The sequence below is a fragment of the Patagioenas fasciata genome, chromosome 20 (assembly GCF_037038585.1).
Source record: "Patagioenas fasciata isolate bPatFas1 chromosome 20, bPatFas1.hap1, whole genome shotgun sequence".
In the NCBI taxonomy this organism is placed as follows: domain Eukaryota; kingdom Metazoa; phylum Chordata; class Aves; order Columbiformes; family Columbidae; genus Patagioenas; species Patagioenas fasciata.
In genome coordinates, this window is record NC_092539.1 from 7694579 (window position 1) to 7717923 (window position 23345).

The 23345-nt window shown below is 44.8% G+C and overlaps 1 protein-coding gene across 10 annotated transcripts in view; it reads right to left on the minus strand.

Annotated features, from left to right (window-relative positions):
• RAPGEF1 (Rap guanine nucleotide exchange factor 1) overlaps positions 1-23345 on the minus strand; it is a 76541-nt gene that overhangs the window by 23409 nt on the left and 29787 nt on the right. For 5 of the 10 annotated variants that reach the window (XM_071817527.1, XM_071817526.1, XM_071817522.1 and 2 more), the window contains exons 3-11: positions 22878-23056; positions 19579-19735; positions 15185-15273; positions 14640-14792; positions 13125-13248; positions 11709-11892; positions 10648-11163; positions 4821-5023; positions 2198-2356 (exon numbers count right to left, since the gene is read on the minus strand). In XM_071817527.1, coding sequence (XP_071673628.1) covers positions 2198-2356; positions 4821-5023; positions 10648-11163; positions 11709-11892; positions 13125-13248; positions 14640-14792; positions 15185-15273; positions 19579-19735; positions 22878-23056 — 1764 coding nt within the window. The remainder of the gene's footprint in view (positions 1-2197; positions 2357-4820; positions 5024-10647; positions 11164-11708; positions 11893-13124; positions 13249-14639; positions 14793-15184; positions 15274-19578; positions 19736-22877; positions 23057-23345) is intronic. The other 5 variants (XM_071817529.1, XM_071817528.1, XM_071817525.1 and 2 more) reach the window with 2 other exon arrangements.

A 23345-nucleotide genomic window follows, 5' to 3' on the forward strand; every position in this document is an offset into this window, starting at 1 on the left:
TTTGGGTCCACAGTTGGCCAACTCCTCAGCTGGCTGGTATAGGGAAGGTGTGCTCTCCCGAGCATTAACTGGGGCCGGTGGAGAGCTAATGTTTATTTTTTAACGGGTTTATTGTTGACTGCAGTGCTCACTTGAGTGGCCTTTCTCTGGTGAGAGAGGAAAACAATGAAGATGACAATAAGAGGAGCAAAGCTATGTGCTTAAAGTGTCATCCCTCGCCTGAACCCGCACACTCGTTCCAGCCCCTCGCAAGAGGGGTTCTGGTCCTTCTTAGTGCCGAAAACACAGGGGGTCACCCTGGGAGCCATCCAAACCTCCACAGCTGTTTCACATCCCTGTCTTGTTAGGGACAGGGAAAACGGGATAAACCACGGTTACGGTATGACGTGGTTCAGCTATGATGCATGTAAGGACATTGGTATTTTGCAGCTCGCAGACAAAGAGACACTGTCATAGGGAAAATCTCATTTTTGCCTGTGAAAAAACAGACCAGTTAGAGTCATGAGTAACTATGAGATTATCATAATTCAAAGGCATTTGTGGAAAAATCACCGTTTTTAATTCAGCTTGTTTCCTTTGTGCATTTGACAGTGCACTGTCTAATTGTTCTCACTGTTCCCCATGCTCCAGCCATTTACCTTGCCCTCACCAAATCCTTGCAAAAACGAGTACGGATTTTTAATGAAGTTTTAACATTTTGTAAAATAATATTTTCATAATAATGTGGTCCAAAGCAAGACAAGAACTGGTCAGAACAATTAAGCAGGTAGTAACCATTTCATCCAACCAGGACGTTTTCTAAAACGAAAGCATCCACATATTTTTAGAACAGTATTGTATCATATTTATAGCGTCTCAATTAAAACAAGTGTGTTTACCTAGTTTTACAGTTCTGTGTTTTGCTTGCACGGATCAGTATCGAACAAGCCAGCTGCACAATTCAGAACTTAGGCATTCCTTCAAATTTTAAAGCTGTTTACCACAAACTTCTGCAAGCACAAACCTTTCAACACCTCGGCCTCTTCATCTAGGCAGCAAAACCTCGATACTGCTCTCTGTCGCAAACGTGGAAGCCACAGTTTAATCCATTGCTTGGGAAGTAGGACTCCTTGTCAAATACTTGAATACTTCCTCCTCTGGACCAACAATAATCACCAATTTTTGGAGAATGAGTAAGCACTGAAATGGGAAGCTAGTGGTGGCGCAGGGGGAGGATACTGTTTTCAAACATTGAATATTAAACTAATTGAACACTTCTGAATTTCCTCAAGTCTTGTCTGATAATTTCTTCTCCAGAAGAAGTCTAATTTACTAAACCACCCAGGTCACTGTTAAAAAATAGCCTATTCTCAGTTGTCATCACACAGCAATCAGAGCATAACCACATAGTTTTACGTGCAAATGAGCCCTATACTAATGAGCTGTTGGAATCCCACGGTTAGCTTTAATTTCATTACGTTAACACTTTGTTATTACTACCATTTAATTTAAGCCGCTGATCACAGATTTAAGCAGTGCTCTAAGATTATTCTTATTTTCACTTGAATAATTCTCAGCTCCTCCCGCCACTGTCTCTTCAGATTGCTCACAAGTGCTGCAGGACAGAAAACCCGGCTCGTTCCTCAGCAAATCGTACAAGCTCCTGAGCTTGTCTGGACTGTGGAGACGTGAAGGGAAGCAGAAAAGCAAAAATGAGATGACAGATCTGGTAGAGACCATTTTCTAGAAAAAAATAAATTCAGGATCTGCAGCCACTGTTCCATATGTTTGACTAAATCCTTGTATTTTGGGGGTGGCATCTTGTTATTCTTCCAAAGGCCAGACTTACCCAGCAGCCTTTAATCGACTCATCCACATCGCTGACAATATTCAACTGAACAAAAAAGACTTTGCAGCTCCAAAATGCAGCCTGGGGAACATGAAGGTCGAAGGAACGTGCTCTCCTTTGTCAGTCCCTTGCCATAAATGTCAATCCCAACACGTACATGATGTAATGCAAACCACTTCTCCCCTTGTGCCTCATTTAGTAGCATTTACAGTTTTTCTCACCTGATTGTCTACATGAGATCAAAGCCCCCAAAAGAACTTTCACCTTTAGCTGCAACCGAGACCTTTAAGCGCGGAATTTGCACACGAGCAAAATACACCGACACGAATACACACACACACACGTGTTAAAGCGTGGAGAGCAACTCACCGAATGCACAGGAAAGGAGCTGTGCCGGTTGAGAAAGGAGTTAGAGACTGACATAGTGAGGCCCTGAGCGGCACCGCTGTCCTCGGGGGTGAAGGGCACTTTAGTTTGCTGGACACAGTAGGAGACAGGAGAGAAAGAAGAGGCAGCATAGGAGGCCTGCTGAGGAGGGGGAAGAAAGCAAGAGACAGAAGACACAAAGAAAGAGAGCACAGAAAAGGCAATGAATAAAGGGTAAGAAACGCTAACTGTAAAACAATGCACATAATGGCTTGCTAAACAAACAGCTATTCATGCAGTTCATCAGAGCCAGACACACCAATATGCCTTTCTTGTGCTCAAGAGGCATGACGAAAATCACAGTTCAAACCTTCTTTGTTTCACAAATCCCTTAAAAATATACTCCCGCCTCCCCCTTCCAGCTCACCCATGGGAGCTGCTGTGGGACACACGAGCTGCTCCTCGCTGCCCCTTTTTCCCCATGGCATGGGAGGCAGGTGCCCAAATGAAGAACTGGCTCTTCCTTCTGGCTGTCAAGCAGTCAGCTCTTGCAGACTACTCATTTTTGGGGCAACCTGCAGACTGGGAGCTTGGTCTCTCCAGTGTGATCTATGGGCCCTCACTGGTACTGCTGAGACACTGGATAACAGTGGTGCCCAGTCATTTTTCAGCCCAATCCAAAATTATGTATCATTTGCACAAGAGGGAGATATTACACTGTAAGTAACAAATACTATTTAGGAATTTCTCCTGAATTCCAGCATAGTGGGGAGCCTGAGGGAGGCGAAGGTATATCTAGGCTTTCTCAGCTCTGACATGTTGAATATCACATACAACGCTCACAAGAAAGGACTTCCTAATTGTTATTTTATAGAGGAGTCCATCCAGCAAAACTTGCCCACTGCTAGAGCAGCTGATGCCCATGTGATTTGCTGTTGCAGAAATAAGAGTCTGGTGGCTTTTACAATTATTTTTTAATAAGCCATTGTCTGCTTGCACTACTTTCCCAACAGAGAGATGAAGGTAGGGGTGGGAGGCTGCAATCAAAGAAACCTTTGCTTCAGGGGAACTGCAAGCAACACCTTGATGGTATCAGCTTGCAAGACTGCAAGAATTGCCTGGCAGGCAAACCAGTGACAACTTGGCTGCCTGGACAATGATTAAAAGGCAGCAAAGAAACACTTTGCTTCAGCTGATAAATTCAGAAAAGGAGCAGAATTTCCCTTCTGCACAATTGCTACAGCAAATCTGTGCTTTCCACACCATCTCTTGTGGCCGTGTAGACCATGTCATCACTGGAAAGCATCACTGCAGTGTAGCCGCTCTAGGAGGAGGAGGTTGGGCAAGGGACAAGTGACAGTGCAAGGATCCCACTGACAAAGGGACCACAGACTCTGGAGAACTGGATCCTTCAGAGAGGGATCTGAGTCTTGTAGACTCTTCAGTGTCCCTGCAAAGCAGATGGGACACGGGTGCGCAAGGTCTCATCCCCACAGAGCAAGAATGCGTAATACTCAGTTTAGCTCAGCCGGAACTGTTACTTATCTTTTGACAACTCCTACCTGCATCGCGGGAATGCAATAAGGCAAATCCCAAAATTAAGAGTTCTTGGTTGCTTTTCCCATTTGATTGAAAAGCAACACGCTGGGACAGTCAAACTTTAGCACAGATAGCATGAGGAAATATTGCAAGTTGCCCTCACGAGGGTAAGATCATGGCTCTGTTCCCACATTTCCTCCTGTTTTGTTAAAGCCATGGCCAATTTAAGTTAGCTACGTCAGCTTTTTTTGAATAGAGCAAGTCAGATAATTAATATAAACAAACAACCTAAGGTTGGAGTTAAAAAAAGAAGAGAGAAAAGGAAAACTCTTAAAAATAAATAGGACAAAATCCCAGCTCCACGGAGGTTGGAAACACAACCGTTGCTGCTGTCATTGAGGCTGGTGTTTCCTCCCCAACGTGGAAAATGGCACTTGCTGTACTGTGAAACCCACCACCCAACACACACATGCTTGTGGATGCACCTTTTTGTGCCTAGAGTCTGGGAGAAGAAGTAGAACACTAAAAACCAGGTAAAATCCTGAATCACACATGGGGACTAATGTGGAGAAAACATGCAGGAGTTCAATAATGGCTATACCAACGTTCTGCGGCTCTGGCAAAGACCGAGCCACAAAAGCAATTATTATGTTTAAATGGCTATTATTAGTGACATCCTTGACACGGGTTTCAAAACAGCATTGGGAACAAGAGTGCAGCAATCTCCTGAAAATCATGCTGCCCAGCATGTCAAAATCTTCAAGGCAGTTGTTACGCAAGCCTGTAGTCTGGCACAGATTCAGCTGTGCCATGTGGAAGACATTTCATTTTTAGGGCATTTTAACACTTTGGGAGCTTATGGGGAATAGTCTGAACGTGGGGTCAAAGAGGAGCACAGAAGCTCAAAGCAGATGATGCAAAAACGCCTTAAAACGCGTTAAGAAGATGACAAGGAGCATGATGTGGTAGCACCACTGAGACATCCTCCCACCAGCGCAGCCTGTCGGCAACAGGAGCAGCAAGAACAAAGCTGCTCCGGGGGGTCTGTGTGTCCTGCCGGGGGACACCGCGCACGGACGTCACTCACCAGCTGCCGCTGCTTCGGTGGGAGAGCTGGAGGAGGTGCCAGATCTTGAGAAGGGTCTAAGCTGATAAAGGAGTCATTGAACCCATAGACTTCCATGAGGTGCTTGTTCTTCTGCTGGTAGATGTGCTCGTTCTGAGGGGTCTGGTAGAACATGGACGGCTGCGGCTCTGAGTAGTCTTCCACAAACTGCATGTATGCCATCACTGCAAAACAAAGGTCACGTCACTGCTCCTGGTCCGCACGCTGCAGCTGCAACAAGCAGACAGGGTGCTTATTCTGAAAATAAAATCAGAATAAGGCCATGCCATGGTCAGCTGGGCTTGGCTGCAGGCTGGGAGCCGCAAGGCATTGCGCTGTCTTCCCAAACCACATGTAACCCATGGCAATCCTGGGATTATTCAACAACTAATGCCCAAAGTCACCAGAAGAAACAGAATAACTCCTGTTTGCTTTCCAGGAGCCACAAATCATCTTGCACAAAGATGCAACCTTGACAATAAATCTATACTAATGTTTGTGCCTATAATAAGTCTCATACCTGTAGTCAGCAAGCTGATCAAACTGCTATCAGGGAGCATTTACCTGTGAGACGGGGTGTACAAAACTCCAGAATTATTAAGAATTGTAACTGCAGTTAATAAATATAAAATAAAGAACTCTCTTCTATATACCTGAGCACAAGAGCAACAGATGTAAGTGTCATAAATGGACGAACCAATGTAAATATGTTGTCATGTGCAATATATTCTGTGATCATTCCTCCCTTCTTCCCGCTAAACAAGCAGTTGTCTGTTTTTGTAAATCTGGTCATTAGGTGACAACTACTTGGTTTCTGCTGGCATTTCAGGTTGTGCAGCTGAAGCGAGTGGATGGCTCCAGTGGAAGCTATAAACTCAAGGACCACGATACAGTATTTACGCATGGGGAAGCCGGTTCCCACGCGAGCCGCGAGGCAAAGCCCTCTGTTCACCTGCCAGGGCAGATCCACGGGCCAGCCTGTATCAAACAGGATGCAGCCGCGAGTCGGTTTGCACCTGTTTTTTGCACCTTTTTTTCAGATTTCCTCTAATATTTTAAACTACATTTAGAAATGGAGCTAATGCAGCTGCCTCTTCCCACAGAACGATATTCCTCCTCCAAAAAAGAATAAAGAGGAGGAAAAAAAAATAGGTGGTGGCAACTGGAGCGCAGGAAACCTTGGCTGATGGATTTCAATTCCAAGCGGTAACACCTGCTCTGCCCATCCTGTGATTCGAGCCTTGCTCCTCTCCCTCCCTCCTTCTTCTTTTTGCAGGGACTGCGACAGAGGTTCCAAACTGCACCCGCATGTGTTGGTGTTTGTGCCCCCTTGTCTGCTGGTGTGGGCACTACTGGTAAAGCCATGATCAAATTTGCTCATGCATGTGAATTTCAGCCTAACAGTGGAAAGAGACACATGCTGGCGATATTTACTTGAAATCATGGTGAAGGAGTCTGCGTAGAAAATATAGAACTGCCGAAATACCGTTTTCAAATAGCAGTGATTCGCTTGACTAAGGTCAACTATTAATACCTGTGCCCTGAAAAATGCCTCGGTATCATACAATAACTTAAGGGGATAAGATCCAAGAAGGGTTATGAAAGACATTTCTTTAGTAGCAGAAGTGAACTAAGGATCAAGACTCCTTGGAGAAGCGTAGAGGACAAGAGCTTGGGGGAATAAAACACATTCTGAGAGCTCATCAACTGAGTAGGACAAAAGCCAAGAAGTCAGGCTTGGCAGTCCTTGTATAACGCAGCTGACATTGCTAAATTCAGATCAACCCTTGGTGTGGAGTTACCTACAAAACAGTGCCCCACTGAGTGTCTGCATCCAAAGACAACACAGGATTGATTGCTGTGAGTTCCTGGGTTCAGGCGTCTGTGTGACACTACAGCTCGGGAAGTGTTGGCGAAAAGGGTATCGCATTAGGCGCTTGTGTAAAATTAAATTACTATAACCCAAGGTAATAAGCCTGAATGCTGTTGAGAGCCCTAACTCAATCTGCAAGGGAATAATGAAGAGCTCCTTTATCTCGGCTCTTTATGAGGCTAATGCATCCCATCGCTGCCGCAGCTCCGCTGCCGTGCTTGTCACAACTAGTCCAGGGCGGGTGAGCGTGTCTCTGCTTCTACTTTGTCATCTTCTCCGTTTTTAGGTGAAGTGAAGAACGGTTGGGATGGTGAAATACCAACCTGGTTCAGGAGCAGAGACCGCAGAGCGCAAATTAAAACGGGCATCATTAGAACTGCCAATCTTCAATGAGAGTAAGGGAGCAGAGGGAACACTCCTGAGGCTGCTGTTTGCAAAGGGTCTTCTCTCTCCTCTCTCCCTCCATCCCATCCCTTCCCCTCTCTGCTGTGGTATTTGACATTTAAAAAGCAGATGGGAAATGACATCAGCAGCTCCGCTGGGGCTGCACGCCCTGCAGCGGCTCTGCAGAGGGAGGGATGGGGCTGCAGCCTCCACGGTGAGTGAGAGGCTCAAGGCAGAACCTCAGGAGAGAAGGGAGGCGTGAGAGAGAAACCTCTCCCATCGCAGCGCCATGCCCAGCTTACGTCAGTCCTGAACGCAGACAGAAAGTATTTTAAATCATAATAATATTAATAAAAAATCTCAGACTGGGGTTAGGAACACCTTCCCAGCAATCTGCTCGCAGTGCCTTGGCTGCCATTTCTGGAGGAGCTAAAGCTGCTCGGGGATTTCTGTCGCACACCCACAGAAGTCACAGGTGTTGCTCGGAGCACACGAGCACCGAGGCAGCTCATCAAGTAGCTGCTGGTCCTGGAAGCTGCCAGGAATTTCAGCAGATGAATAGCAATAAGGTATCCGTGCACTATGGGTGAGGATGAGGATGAGGATGAGGATGGAGGATGAGGAGGAGTCACCGAAGGTCCAGCCCAACTCCTGGCACTGTGTCAGCCTGTGTTACAACCAGCCCTGAAAAAGCCCAACAGACTTGTGTGCATGAGCAAGAGTCAAAATAATGGAAATTCTTAAGCTAGGCTGCACATCAACTCACTGGAGAAGTCAAGGTCTCTGCTGTCAGCCCTGGGAGGAGAGCAGTTTCTCAGAGCTCGCGTTATCTGCTGGCTAAGCCCAGACTGCCCCAGCACGGCTCCGCAGTCCAACACCCGCTGTTACAGGGTACCCACCTGCATTTTGTTCCCACTGACATGGAGGGGAACATGAATAAGTGCCTCGCTTCTGGTTTGCAAGCTGTTTAGGGGAAGGATCTTGTTCTTTCTGACTCTGGGCTCTTCACGGCAGAAGCTGCTCCAGATCTGTGTCTTATACAGCAGGAGCACGATGCTGGTGCTCAAGCAGAAATCTGGAGTAATTTGCCCTGAGCACAGCAACATGTACTTTTACAGCACAGTGAAATAACAATAATTCATGCCAGACTAAAAGGCTTATCACTCCTCTGTTTAAATTACACAAAGTCAACCCTTGGAGGTCCCTCTTGGCACAGCTCACAGCAAAACACATGGGTAACCCAAGCAGGATTTGCTGTCTATTATCAATATAAAGACCACCGAAGTCTCTACTGCAGCATTTCCTGTCAACTACCAAAGGATAACCCACAGCAAAGGGACTGTCCCATCTCTGAGAGCTCTAGATCTTTTTAATAAATCCACGCATCTCCTTTGGATCCCAGGAGTTTGCTGGGGTTGTGGAAGCAGCACTGCCTCACCTATGTGATTCCACAAGAGTATCTACATGTATCAGCCCCCAGGCAAAAAAATCCTGGGTGCTACTATGCATTCTGAGTAATGTTTTACTGCCCTTTTAATGTTGAAAATAAAAGTAAAACTAACAACCACAGATCTGTGGTGTGATACACTGTGGAGTAAAGATAATCCAAAACAAGTTCTCAGTGTCACATGAATGTAATTAAAAAGTCCACAGCAGCCAGGTATCAGCTCAAATTCTACTACAAGCTTTACAGCAAGGATGCTTTATCAAACCATCAGAGCTGACAACACATTAGATAACAGCTTCTGCCTTTCCAAACAATGCAATCTGATCAATAGTCCAAGAGCTTCTGATAGTGCCAGATGACAGACGACAATTAACTCTATTCTAAGATCAAAGAAAATTCACAAACGAGGCCTTGGTGTTGAGGTTAAAAGTGTGCACGGGCAATAATGGAGAAGATAGCTTTTAAAATTGTTTTTAAGTAACTCCTTGATGTCTCATAGGATAACACAAAACAAAGACACGGGACTTACAGAGAAAAGCAAACAGCTCAAGTCTCCCTTTCAACTGTCGAATTGCCTCTTACCCAAGATTCAGGTAGGCGTCTCCCCGATAAAGCTGCCTACGTGTGCAGAGGTGCATTTCCCTGCGTCCATCCCAGCCTGCACGGGGTAAAATCACCTGGATCCAGCCCTGGTTTCCAACATTCGGAGCGCTCAAGGACCTGATCCCCCAGTGAGGATGCTGTGGGTCACCTCTCCTTGCAGCTGGCACTGCCAGCACTATTTTGAACATCACAACAAACAGCCCTGGATGTGCCCTGTGCCAGCATTTCTTTCCTTTCTGGTTTCTACAAACGCAGCTTCTTTTTAGCTGCTTTCAGTATCTTTTACCTGCTTGCTTACCAGAGAGAGATAGAAGTGATTTCCTACATATGGGGACACTCGCTTTCAGGTGGGTCAAACCCTGTGATCTGGTTAAAATCCCAGGTTACAAATGTGGACCGGTCACTCAGGGATAATGGAAAATGCTTTTAGCTGGCACACTTTTTAAAAAAGAGTGACCACCACAGCAAATTATCACAGAAATGGACAGAATACTGACCCTGGTGCACGATACACCAACCTCACTTCCACCTTACTCTCAGTGAAAGGATTCTAAACTGCAGAAATGAGTCAGAAGGCCAACTTGGCACTTTAGAATCAGCTCTTCGTTTGGGCTACCAGCCACACAACGTAACGCTGTTGATCCAGATCTCGTATATGCTGCCTCCTTGTGCAACACACAACTGCAAAGCAAGCCAGTGACTGCTAAACTAAACATCTGCTGGATCTCCCTGTGTTGTCCACAGCCTTCCTTGGCAGATCGGTATGGCTGCTTTTTTGGCAGGAGGTTTCACTTGTTTTCAGCCATGAACATTAAGGAAATCAGAATAAGGTCGTGAGCCTGAGTCGCGGTCAGGACTGGTGCGCCAGGAGCCTGGCTGGGGACGGTCGGCCTTCATGTTTAGAGGCCGCTCGTTTTAATGATGTGGGAAATTCTTAGGCATCCAAAGGAAATGAGATCCCGTCACAAAACATCAGTACTGGACGCTGGGTTAATTGTGTTTTCTCGCACAGCCACGGGTGAGTGTGTTCCCTTTGCCAAATAACTGATCTGGCAATGCTTGGTTTTGGACGGAAAAGCAGCCCTTTCTCTGAGCTCTTGGAGAGTACCCAATTTTTTCTGCAGTGGGAAAACTTTCATAAAATGGGCGCAGAGAGAAGGAATGGACATTAAAAAGGAGGATAAACTAGGAAGATCTGCAAAGTAGATCTGCAAAGAGCCTCAAAGATTCACACTCAGGTAAACACACAGTAATATCACCTCACTATAGTAATGAAGATTCTGGGTGATGCTGCTCCCCAGGCCTGGATCATTCCTGGCTCCAGGAGTCACTCGTTGTCCCCAAAAGCACTGAACCTTCCATGCCTTTGACACCCACTAACTGGTTTTGCCTCATGTAGGCAAGGGCATTACCTTGGGGTCACCATTACTGAGTGGTCATCAGAAGTACAACAACCACAAGGGCAAGGTAAAAATAAAATGAAAAGACAAGAACTTGCTTACTGTGTTTGTTCTTCTTCTCTGGCAGAGGTGGTGGCTTCTCTGGGTCACTGTTAGAATCTGGAGCAGCAAAGTCAGCAATGAATTCGACCGGTGCTGAAGAGTTTCCTTGTTGGAATGGCAAAACAGCAGCAAACGGCGTGAAAGGTACTGACGGGACAGACGCTGCATTCTGCAGGTCATCCTCCGAGATGTTGTCGTATTGGGAAGGGTGCCTCTCGTAGGACACCCTGCAGCTGGAGTTCTCCGAGGTCTGAGAGGCTGCGCTCCTCCTCTTCTTCTCTGGTAGAGCTGGAGGAGTCTCTGTTGGTGGCGCCGCTCCCGAGAGGCTGCAGAATTCCAGCGGAGGAGAGCTGCCCTGCGGGAGCTGGAAAGTGTGTCCGTGGAAAGGGGAGCCAGACTCGCCCAAGGACTCTGGCAACGGGCTGAGGATACCGGGCACCTGCTGAGGTATCTGGTCAGCGTTGGAGAGGTCCTGCTGCAGGAACTCATAGTCCGGGTCATAGTGATCTGACTGATCTGGGTAAGCAGAAGGGACAGCAGAATGATGCATTAGTTTCTCTCTTTTACTCTTTAGCCCTTCTCAGTTCTGCTCCTCCCATCCCATCAGTTAATTAATCAGTTCATTTAATTAGAGTAGTACTTCCTTGCAGCAGGGACCGTCTTGCTAGACCTGTAATGTCCAGCCTTAATAAAACTCTTATAGTTATTTCTTTACACTAGCAAACAAGAGACAAAAACTCTACCTAGATCATTGCAGAGATCATATATGTTTCATATTTATTTTCTTTCCTAGTACGTAGAAACAACAGCGCTTTAGTCTATCAGGACTGTCATTTCGTACTGATGTCAGCAGACAAGGTTGAAACCAAGAAAACATTCCACTTGAGAGCTGAATGGAGTTTGAACACAATCATCTACAGCCAGGGAAACACATTCCCCTGGGCTTTTTCCTATCCGACAGAATACAATTCTGCACAGAACTGCCTGCAGCAACGACAAGATGACAGTTGCAAGTACAATCCATTTACTTCTGCATCACAGCTACGACAGCTCCCGCTTACCCAGGGTTTCACAGCTTGTGTTGCGGGAGCACTGCCCGCTGTCGCGGTCCAGAGACGAGAGCTGCTCGTCAGACTTGCTGAGTTTGCCGATGCTGCTGCAGGGCGAGAGGCGAGGAGATTCCCCCCCGTAGGAGTGGCTTCCACCCGACAGCCGTCTCTGGGCATAGCAGTCCACATCGAAATCCTTAAGCAAAAGAACCAAATCACCGGCGTTCTTGTGCGCTCGTTAGCAAGTGAGATGCGGCTCAAGGAGCAAACACCTCACAGCAGCGTTTAAGAAAACCAGGATCAGTGCTACAGCCCGTTCTGGTTAGACAAGCTTGGCAGGACCTCAAAAAGCCTCTGATTTGGTAAAAGCCCAGGTCAGGGAGCTCTGGCTGCTCCTGCTTCCAGGCAGGGTGTGCTGTGACCCACACTGGACTTCACAAGGTGGTGAGACGACCAAGATCCTCACAGCTACACACATCTCATGATCGCTTGTACTAGGTAACCAGACTGAAAGATTTCTCATTAAATAACTGGGACTTTAGCACACATCTGGCTAGCTTAGGTGTATGCAAAAGGAAAATAAGCTATAATGAGATACAACTTTCTGTGCCTGTGACTACACTTCTATTTTGGATATTACCTCAAGCTCATCAGCCTGAAAGTGAACCCCTCAAGTGTTCCCACCCTGGCAAAACAACTGAAATGTGATTGTACCAGCAACTGAAGAGCTGCCACGGTTTTATCTGGGTCAGGCAACCAACAGCAGAGGCTCCCTGAGCCAGGGCTGAGGCTTTGGGGATGAGGACAAGGCTTGATTTTGGTGCAACTTAATATGATGCAGGTCCTCACCGCTGAGTAAGTTCCTGAATGTGTAAAGCAAACCCAGCCATTTACAACCTCATAAACCCCAGACTAGCACAAAAGATGGAATATGATTACACACACAGCCCAAACTTGTCCATTTTTCTACTGGAAAATTCTCGAAGCACAAGCAGTGGTCAGAGGAGTCGCTCAAACTACACGTTGGGTGACAAAGATGTTTTTAAATTGTGACTGGATGAATACAGATTTCTGATCTCAAGATGCCATATGTTCCATGGCCTGTAAGTCAATCATGGTGAGATCTCGGGGAGCTCAGCTGCTCGCTCCGCACCCTGATCTATTCAACATGGCAACACTCAACTGCTACAGCTCAAGGCAGCAAAGTTTGTAGCAATTTGTTAATTAAATCCAACAACACCATAAAAAAAATATATTAAGCTGTTTGCATTATGTATCATAAAACTCCCCCTGCAGAGCTCTCCCAGCCGGGACTGGTTGGGACGAGCAGGGACGTGCAGGGAGCTGCAGGTCACAGCATCTCTTGGAGCTTTGGCTCCGGTTCCCAGCACGTTCCCCTCGGTTTTCACAAGGGGGTTGCGCCATTACCTGTCTGTTGATGCCAACAGGTAAACTGGAGCCGCTGGTGGCTCGGCTCATGGGGGCCACAACGGCCACTCTGGTCGGGGAAGGTGCCGATTGCCGTTTTTTGGGGGGCAGTGCTGGTGGAGGGCTGCAAGACACAACAGGCATCGAGGTTTCCGTTACTCTCCAGCAAAAGAAAGACTTCTAGAGGCTTCACAAGCTTGCTTTCTAAAACACCTTAGACTTGCCAGGCTCAAACTCACGGGTTCCTGCCCAAAGCTGGCCCAGAGTTATTTAGCAAAGTGCATCCACTAACAAATACAAATTTACGAATGCTCTCACAGGTAAGGTCCTGTGCAGTGATTTATTTTTTAAGGTTGCAAAAGAGTTGGTATTTTTCAAGCAAAACCAACTGCCGTTCTAAAAATTATTTTAAATGGAGCCAATTAGCACAGTAATTATTTCTTAATAAAAGTGGTGAAAATCCAAATTAAATATTTTCATTGACCCACACATTGTTTCCATTCACAGAAGTCCCTCTTCTTCAAACCTTCCATGTTTGAAAAATGTCCGTATTTTCGAAAATTTATAGGACAGGAAAGTTATTTTTCTGCCCTTTTACCCCCCTGGCGAACTTCAGGGAACAAGATGGTCAGCGTTGCTCTTACCATGTTTTGGCATAAATCTGTTGCGGAAACACATATTGGCAGTAACTAGTGAGATTTAACCACTGTGCTTTTAGTTTTTGTTTCTAACGACACACATTTCTGGTAACCATCAGGCCTATGGGGTTCCCATGAGCACATGTATTCAGTTCCTGGAACATACCAGGAAATTTTTATAGAACTCATGAGAATTCATCAAATACATAGAAATGTGATTCTTTTGGCCAGCCACAGCATTTGCTGCCGCATTTTCAAATTAGCACGACATGTATTTTTCACACCTTCCATTAGCACCCGTACTAGAGAAGAAAAACATCATACACACAGACCAAAAAACCTGCAAATCGGGGGTTTTCTCTTCTTTCTCAAAATAGAACTTAGAAACTTTTATGTGGTTACTTGTACAACAGGGTAAGAACAACCAAATAAATGATATATATTTTTTAACGCACTATTGGCTCCTTTCACTTTTAAGCTGATAAAAGCAATGCAGAATTGCCTGGATGTAATTGCCAGAAGTTGTTACAACATAGAGTGTGGTATTCACATAGTTTTAAATAAGGCTCTTAGCATTTATGTAGTTTTAAAATAAGCCTTTCATGCATGGATATCAGAGCACAGCACTGTCCTCACATAAAAAGAGGTAAAGTAAAACACAGATAATGGAGAGTGCTGCTCAAAACAAGACCGACAGAACACAAAGTCGTAAGCAGAGTGCAGGAGCAGGAAAGAATTACTCTGGAGGACAGGAAATCCAGAGGCACCACCAACCCTCCTCATGACCTCTCCTGTGTGCATTTTGCCAAGATTGTTTAAAACAAAGGAGTGGTAAGAGCCAGCGGCCTTCTTCAGGCAGCAGGTTGGCCAGTGTTACCTGTTTTCTGCCACACGAATGCTGGGCAGAGGGGGTTTAGGAGGTGCAACTTCTTCATCCATGGAGTCAGTCAGTAGCTCGTTGGATTGAGTCATGTTAGTTGTTTTGTTGAGGATTTCCATTTCTCGGTCTGTAAGGGGAAGTTCCGATGGGCTGCGACAAGTAAAATACAGATTGTAGATCTGTACACAGTTTGAATGCAGCACGTTGACAGATTAATATGCATTTTAAATCATATGCAGTACGAGAAGCATCTATAGCAGAAGGTAGAATGTGCATCTGCAGGTGGAATTCCATGTATATGCAGAATACAATGTGCATGTGTCACGGCCAAGTGATGTTTCATTGCGAGATTTTGGTATCTTCCCTACCATAGCATATTGTTCACTTTAAGTGGTGCCACTGTAATGAGTGAGGCTACATAAAGAACACTACGCTACCCTCTGTGAAGAATAACTGAACGCTTTCATTCAACCATCAGCAGTCAGAATTTATCTCTCCTTGATTAGCCCTGCACACCAAAGAAACCCTTGTCAGTGACCCACCTGTCAGATTTACATGCTGGTAAACTGGGTTTAACTGGGCTTGTGGGAGAGGGATGCTCCTGCTTTTCAATTGTGAGTCTGACCAGCTCCTGAGGGATAGAGAGAAGAAAAAGAATAATCATTATTTGCTGCATGCTGCACTCAAACATCCTGGGACAGAAAGAGATGCTACTGCAGTAAACTCTTGTTTAGGCAGGGCACAGAGAGCCAAGCTGGGTGCAGGTCTGGCATAGAGCCGTACAAACGATGCAGCACCGCTTCCAAGGAGCACCCAGCACTAGTTTAGCCGTGTTTAAGTGCATAAACCTTGGCCCTATGGGGATTCTGCACAAACCCACAAATGTGTCTTTTTGCTGTGCTTCCTCTTTCTTCTACAGTCACAAACGTGTTCCAGTCCCCACAGCACCCTAGATAAAGGCAAACTGACTTTACATACACAAATGTAAGTACAGAAAAGTCTTACACAGTAGAGTAATTCACCTAGACAGTAAAAAAAAAACATATAATTGCTTTATAAAGTATGTATTTGTTTTAAAAAGCAAGTTTTCTGTAAGATGTCCAACAGCAAATTAAATAGTGAACCCCGTTATTAAAAGGCCTGCTTCTCCTGAAGCCAACTTTTAACATGTTAGCAATGGAAGGTTTAATCAGTCAAGGAACTGCTGTAGTGTATCTGGTCTAAGCAGATAAGGCTCTGGATAAAGAGATAAGGGCACGATAATCCTGAACTACAAGTCTGCCAGCAGTCAAAACAACAATCGTTAGCACCAGAAAGATGAAGAGAACATTTTAGGGACGTCTGAGGCCAGCAAATAGATGCACTGCTCACAGACAGAACACACGCTCACTTACAGGCAGGTTGGAAAGCTGGCAGAGCTTCCTGACGGTATTGGCTTTCTGGTATATTATGCAAAGGAAACTATATGGGATCAATTTTTAATGTTTTTTAAAGCAGGCTGAAGTACATTCCAGTATCATCTTCATGTCTGTGTCTGTTGGGCTTGGGAACAACTGTCATTGCCCTCTCAATGCAAGTGGAACATCATCATCATCCTCTCGAGGAAGGGAAATATTCTAGTTCTTGTACTTCTATACAAGGCTGTCTTTAAAGCTGAACCTCCATGGGTCTGCACACTCACAAGAGGAATAAAGGACTGCACTGGATGAGCAAAGTACAACAAATGCAGCTGATTTGGGTTTCAGTGTTCTACTTACAGTCTCATCGTGAGCTTGTGCTCAAAAATAATGCACACTGTGTCAAACCAAAGCACAACACAACGCCCAGCCTTCCAGAAGTTGTCCTGGAAAATCCCACCCCTGGGGAAGCAGGAGAAAGTACAACCAGAGCACATACAGATGTCCACGCGGGTTAATGCTATGAAGATGTTCCTGTCTGGGACAGACAGACAGACAAGAGTCCTGGCGAGGAACAGACTGACAGGGCTTCTGACAACCTGTGAGCTCCACTGTGGTAATGAACATTTCACAGTATATACACCAGCAAAATAATTAAGGCCATTCAGTCACAGAATCAGAGTGGTAACGCAGACACTGACTTGACCTCAGACCTCCCTGCTGAGTGTCCCCAGTCACTCAAATGAACTATTACTTTTTAAATGCACTTTCCTCTGTTTCATCCTCTCTTTCAGGCATTCAAACCCAAAGTCAAGTACTCCTTAAAGTGTTACGGAAGGGAAAAGGTAACATCTGCTTTTCTTCACCTTTCTTCACCACATTTAACACCTCTAGCCAAAGCAAGGCCGGGGTTGCAGACCGTGGTGGTGGCAGCACCGATGAGCCCCTGGTGTTTGGGCTGAAACGCTCGGTTTTCCTGTTTTGCTGGCTGTAACGGACACGTGCTTGCTTACCTTATGGCAGTGTAGGTTACAACAGGGGGGAGAAAACCAATCCAGCTTGGCTCAAAAGTATCTTTAGAGTGATTCAAACTGTTGCTGATGTGAAAAAACCCAAGACACTTCCCACCAGAGTCACCACAACAACATACGATTGACAACACATCAGAGGATCACTGTTTCCTCTAAACTTTGATAAATATCACCAGATTCCCTGGACCTTGACTTTCTCTCCTCTCTACCAACCCCAAAATGAGAACTAGTGCTTGAAAATCAAGCCAAGATCTTCGGTGTATGCGAAGGTAATCAGCACGCAACCGAGCCAGATGCACGTTATAGTGTTCCTTATCAGCAAGTAAAGATTCCTGCAGCAGTAATCAGAGATAATTAAAGCCTCTCTGCAAACTTATGCTACTTCAGCAAGCTGGAAATTCCAAAATGAGATGGATTTTTAAGAAGTTACATAACCAAAACATGGATATTTTTTTTCTTTTTATATATGCCTAACCAGACACTAAAATCTGAGATAAAAACAGCAAGTAAAGCAAGTGAACAAGCGACTCCTTTATGCTCAATTCTGAAAATAAGGGGGGAAGTAAGCACTGAAATGTGGAAGTGGATCTTGTGTGATCTGCCAGAAAACCAAAAAGGACTCTCCACAGCGAAGTGTCCAACTTCTCAGTTCTGCTTCCAGATCTGCAAGCTGGCTGCGCCCTTCTAAAATAAACCCTGTTCCTCACTATGCAGCAGCAGATGAGCGCATGTTGCTTATAAACGCTGACCTGTTGATGGGCAGACACGCTGGCACCTCCCCAGCCGGTGACACATCTGCTCTGACCATCTCCAGGCTGAGCAGGCATAAGCCAGCTCCAACTGGAAGGCCAAACTAACTTTTAGTCTAACAACAAAATAGAGCCTGATACAGCCATGGTGCTCAGCGGGGTTTAACAGGTCAGGTTTAGCGCTGCATGGGCACATCTACATCGCTTCCAGCCTTGGTAGAGCAGGCGACCGAGACCTTCCACCCATCCGCATGGACACACTGCTTTGGCTGGAAGGGAACAGGTACTGAAGGCTTAAATATCTGAAATTTGCTTCAAGTGAAAGGGCAGTGGGCGTCTGGGTCTCTTGCAATGAGACTCTCCTGGATCTGGTGATAAAACGACTCTCTCTCCGCGGGATTGTGCAGATTCATTAAGTGATATCAGAGAGAACTGCCTCGCTATTTGCTGGGATATTACAGTTCTGATACCATACCGCAGATTTTCACGTACTGCAAATTGCTGCTGAATTCCGACACTAACAGCAGCTGAGACTCTACACCAACCTCTTTTTCTCTCCCCTGCTGTGCAAATTTAAGACCGGCTTTACTTTTCAAATCTGCAGCTTAAAGTTAAAAAGCATCTTGTGCAAAATAATCCTGGAAAAATCTGTCTTCCTTAGGTGATGGCAATGTTTTGCTTCAAAGATATTTGTTTAAAAGGCTCAATAAGTAATAGCGATTTTAGTATCTGTGTTTGACTAACATTAAAAAGATATTCAGAGCACGCAAACACCGCACCAAGACTCCTGAAAACGTGATAGCCAAAGCTTGGGAGATCCACTTCATTGTTGCCTTCAGCTCCAGTTAATAAAAACCTGAGTACAGCGGGAGGTGCCTGTTCCTGATACACTAATCCAGGTGGAACACCTGCTGCCGTTCTTAAAACACTACCCCAACTTTCCTTCTGCGCTTGATCTAAACATTCCCCTTCCGATTCAGCACGGCTGTTGAAACCGGCTTAACTTTCACTACAGTTATCAAAATCAGATTCCCAGGAGATCCGACGGTCGTTGGTGCACTCAGCCCAGGTCAAGCGGACTTTTAAGCGCAGCTGAATGAACAGTCCCCGGGGCCGTCAGCCCAGGGACACCCCATGAAACAGAACTAAATAATGGTACCAAAAGCCACCAGGAGGTTGAAGGAAAGCCAACAGTTTTCCCTGGGTGGGGAGGGAATGGTGTAAGCAGCTCTCACAAAGGATACAAAGGTTTCTGTTCAACATTTATATTAGTTATATAAAATTAATCTCCAGAAAACTGAGCTTAGCTCATCACCTGTTCCACACCCTAATCCGCCTGCTGAAAGCGGTGATGGATCACTGACGAATCCCCTGAAATTTGTGTTAAAAGATGGAGCCTGATTCTCTGTGGGCATTGACAGGAAGCATTTCCATTATATTTTGCCTAGGCAGAAAATACGCAAACTCTCCCTTGTAAACTGCACGGGAGACTGGGAACGACTTGCTGGAAATTTACTACAATGCTCAATAAAGATTTATTGTTTCTTCCAATTCATCCGAAAGCCAGGGTGAGCATTTCAGCAGCGCACACTAACAGCCAAACCGTTTGTGTCGGTCCTTAACCAGCACAACAAGCAGGATCATTTCACTTACAATACAGTTGAGGTAGTTTATTGAAGGCAAGAATAGGATATTTATTCTCTAAAAATACATATTATATACTTTATACAATATAATTGACAGTATTTGTCTCAGGTACCTTGACTCCATCCAGAACAGCTTTTATGACGCCCTTCACTGTTGTCACCATCTCCTTGTCTTCTGAGTTCACACCTTCCAGCATCACTTGATCCGACCAGCGGATGAGATTGGCCAGACTCTGGTACACACGGCTATAGCAGGACGAGATGGCAGAACTGGACGGCAGGGCAGGAAATAGTGGAGAAAAAAACAGAACAAAATGAAATGATGGAGATACTATCAAACATTATGAGAGTGCTTGATTTAAAGCGCGTTTCACGCTGTTAAAAATGTGACTGTTCTCCTTTTCTTTCTGACATCCACAATTAGTGTTTAGCAGGTGACAAAGCCGAGATTTCTCCTCTGCTGCAGGTGCTCTCCCATTCTCCAGCACCAAATGGGTCAACAGAACAAACGTACAAACAATCTCAGTTAAGAGAATGAATTATCTGGGCTGCAGGTTAACACGGCAATGCTAAAAATAATATGCTTTCCATTTTAATTTATAGCTCCAATTCTATGCCTTAACTTCAAAGGTAAATATGTAAGTCCTGTATTTAAGCCTAAGTTATATTATTTCAGTATTATCTATGCTTTCCTTCTTCTTTATTAACTCTTCCAAAAAATGTCTTGGACAATTGAGAGCTGACTGTATTCATTCCTTTACAAATCATTTCCTCATTGTTTATAATGCCTGAAAACATGTAATTAAAACCTGCTTCTTTACATAAATTGAACTGAATGAATTTCAGGTTTAGAAGAGGAAGGGTGTTGCTTTGTTTTGTTTTTAATGAGAAACAGAATTGAAGCTATTGTTCTGAAGGGGAAAAAAAAGGCATTTTGGAAGGGTGACAACTCTAAATAAAAGTGAACTGTAACAACAGTGCTCACAGGCATTTTCCTGGCCGTTCTGCACACACTTCATTACTAAACAAGGTGTGTTAACAGCTCTGCTGATGGCAACGCTTCAGCAACTCTTTGTAAAGTTAAATCTATTTCGAACTGCATCAAAAACATAAACAGATAAGATAAGGTGTAATCTCGCAATCATTACTGATACGAGTGTTCCAAATCTTCCCATTTCTCCTCGGTATCCATTTTACACTGGCTTAACTCCAGTAATTTCATTATCTGGGAGAAGAGAATCAAGCCCACGAGCTTCAATGAGACTCTTTAGGTGAGTGAAGTTTGCACTATTGGCAAGTTCCAACCAGGGGGATACAAACATTGGCAAGGGCTTCTTTGTTTGGTTCTTTTGGTTTATTTTATTTATTTTTTTAAAGCATTCTGTTTGCCATTTATTCTAATTTCAAGTGAAATCAGCTTGGTAGGAGATATTTCCTAAACAGAGCCCTCCCCCATGTCTCCTTAAGGCTTTGATTTCTTTGCCATTATCTTCAGTCTGCTTCCTTCTAAGGAGGCAATAATTGAAAGCCCATTTTGTGCTAGATTTAATTACTTTTTTCCTTGATGCAAATGCTCTCCCTGAAGCCAAAAGTAATCCAACAATGATCGCAGAGCTTTCCTCCACACTGACACAAGGCTTGCTCACTTTTCTTCAGGGGGATCTGCCATCAAATCACCCCTTTCTGTCCTGCCACTACTCAAAAGAAATAACGTGTATGAAAGGACGCGGCTTTTGGAGAATGCCAGATCCCCGTTTTATCTGTGAGGTTAAACAAGAGAGAACATACATACAGGATCTGCACTTTAAAACACAGCGTTTCCAGAAGGAGAAACTTCTCACTATGCAGAGGACTCCACTGACTACAGACTGAAAATTCTGCTTGTGTGGGTAAATACAGATATCCGACTGTCAATGTTGCCTTAGCTCACTACTAAGAGAGACGATCTAAGAAATGTGAAGAACAGGACTACCTGCAATACTGCTGCTGCTGAAGACCACTTAGGTGATATTTATTTCCAAATATATTCTTGGAAGGGAAGATCACCCTGAGAACACCCAGCAGATACACAAATCAAAGCCAGAGGCTCTGAAGATGACACGTACTATCCTAAAAAATATTTGCTGACATTTTACATGTTCTCCTGGTGCAAGGGGAAAGTTTATTCGTTCTTTTATTAAGTGAAAGCAGGTGCTCGTCATGAATTTAATAGCTCTGGGAAACCCTGTCGCAACTGAAGGAACTTCTGTGTCGGTATCCAGAAGCCTGATTAATTTTACCATTCTAACAGCTGTTGCTCTATGTAGTTCCGCAGATCTAACCTAAATGGGATCGCTCCTGTCTGAGCCACAGCTCTGATACTCACCCATTGCCTCCTTCATTTTGTACTGTCAGATGCAAACCTGGCCTCTGCACTAGGACCAAACACAGCTGAGCATCTCTGTTTGCAAAATACGCGGTACTCTTACTGCTGTCCCAACCAGCTCTAGACCTTCCTTGCACCAGAATTGAAATAAGCATCTCAACGTAAAAAAAAATTGAGATATTCAACAGGAAAAAAGTAGGAACAGCACAAAAAATGGCAGGATTTCCATAACCAAACACTTGCCTTTCTCTGCCTAGTTTTGTGCTTTTCTCTGTCTCTGCTAATTTTGCTCTTTCCATGTTATTCACTGATGTTTGCTTGCTTTGTGTAAATTAATTGCTCCAGCATCTATGGGATGAACAGCAGCTGTATCTCTATGGCTTGACAACTCCACAAATTCTTATAATCCATGCTGAGCTTTGCTTTGGCAAATTTCTACTTTTCTGGCTTCAAACCCACTGTCTAACTGGTTAAAAGATAATACACATAATCTGTTAAAACACAAACAAAATAATCTGGTGAGAGTGCACAGGAATGAACTTGGACTGGTTAATCTACTGAAGTACATCTGTTTACTCCTGCTCTGTACCCGATCCAGTAAAAATCCAGAAAAATCAGGTAAGAGTGCAGGCTCAGACCTCTCTAATATCAGGGGGGATAAACTGAACACTGAAAGTGATTACTCAGAAGATAAACTCTTTTTCAGGTAAAAGCTATTGGATTTGTTAGCTTTTAGGATGCAGAACCAGTATAGCATTGGAGAATCTCCTGCCAGTACACGACAAATCTCCAAGTTTATGCTAAGCATCAGTCCTTCCTCCTCTCTGAAACCACTCCGACTTGCTTTATCTTTCTATAGCACGGGCTTCTTCGCAGCAGGGGGTCTGCTTTTAAATTGTGTTTGAAAACTAGCGCATAATTAGTAAAACCAGCAGTCACTTCATCAGCCACTGCAGCGTTTCCCGTCTCCTGCAGGATGTGATTCTTCAGACAGGAGGAGGAGAGGAGCTGGGAGCCCAAGTCCCAAAACCCACCAAGAGAACTGACCTTTGCTGGATGCGTGGGTCGGTTTGCACCAAGGGCAGGATGGCTTCCAGCACTTTGCTGGCCGAGCCCGGCAGCATCTCTAATACCTTCTCATCAATTGCCATTTTGTCCACAATAGTCTTAAAGTAGCGCAACGCACTGACGACCTCCTTCTCCTTCTCCTCTAGCCACGATACATTCTGGAGAGGAGGAAAAAGGGAGAGATGTGTTAAAACCTCAGGATTTTTAAGGGCAAGGTTACTTTAACTTACCTGAAGTACTGAGACAATGAACGAGGTACATTCCACGAGGACCAGAGAAAACTCCTTCAACCACAAACACTTTTAAATTGAATTACTACTCTTTCAAAAAAGTCAGAGCAAAACTGCATCCACACTTTAACTCTCTGAATTACGCGCATCCCAAACTGAAGGCTAATCTTGATCAGTTTTAGGTCAAGATTAACACTACTGATGATGTGAAGGGCTC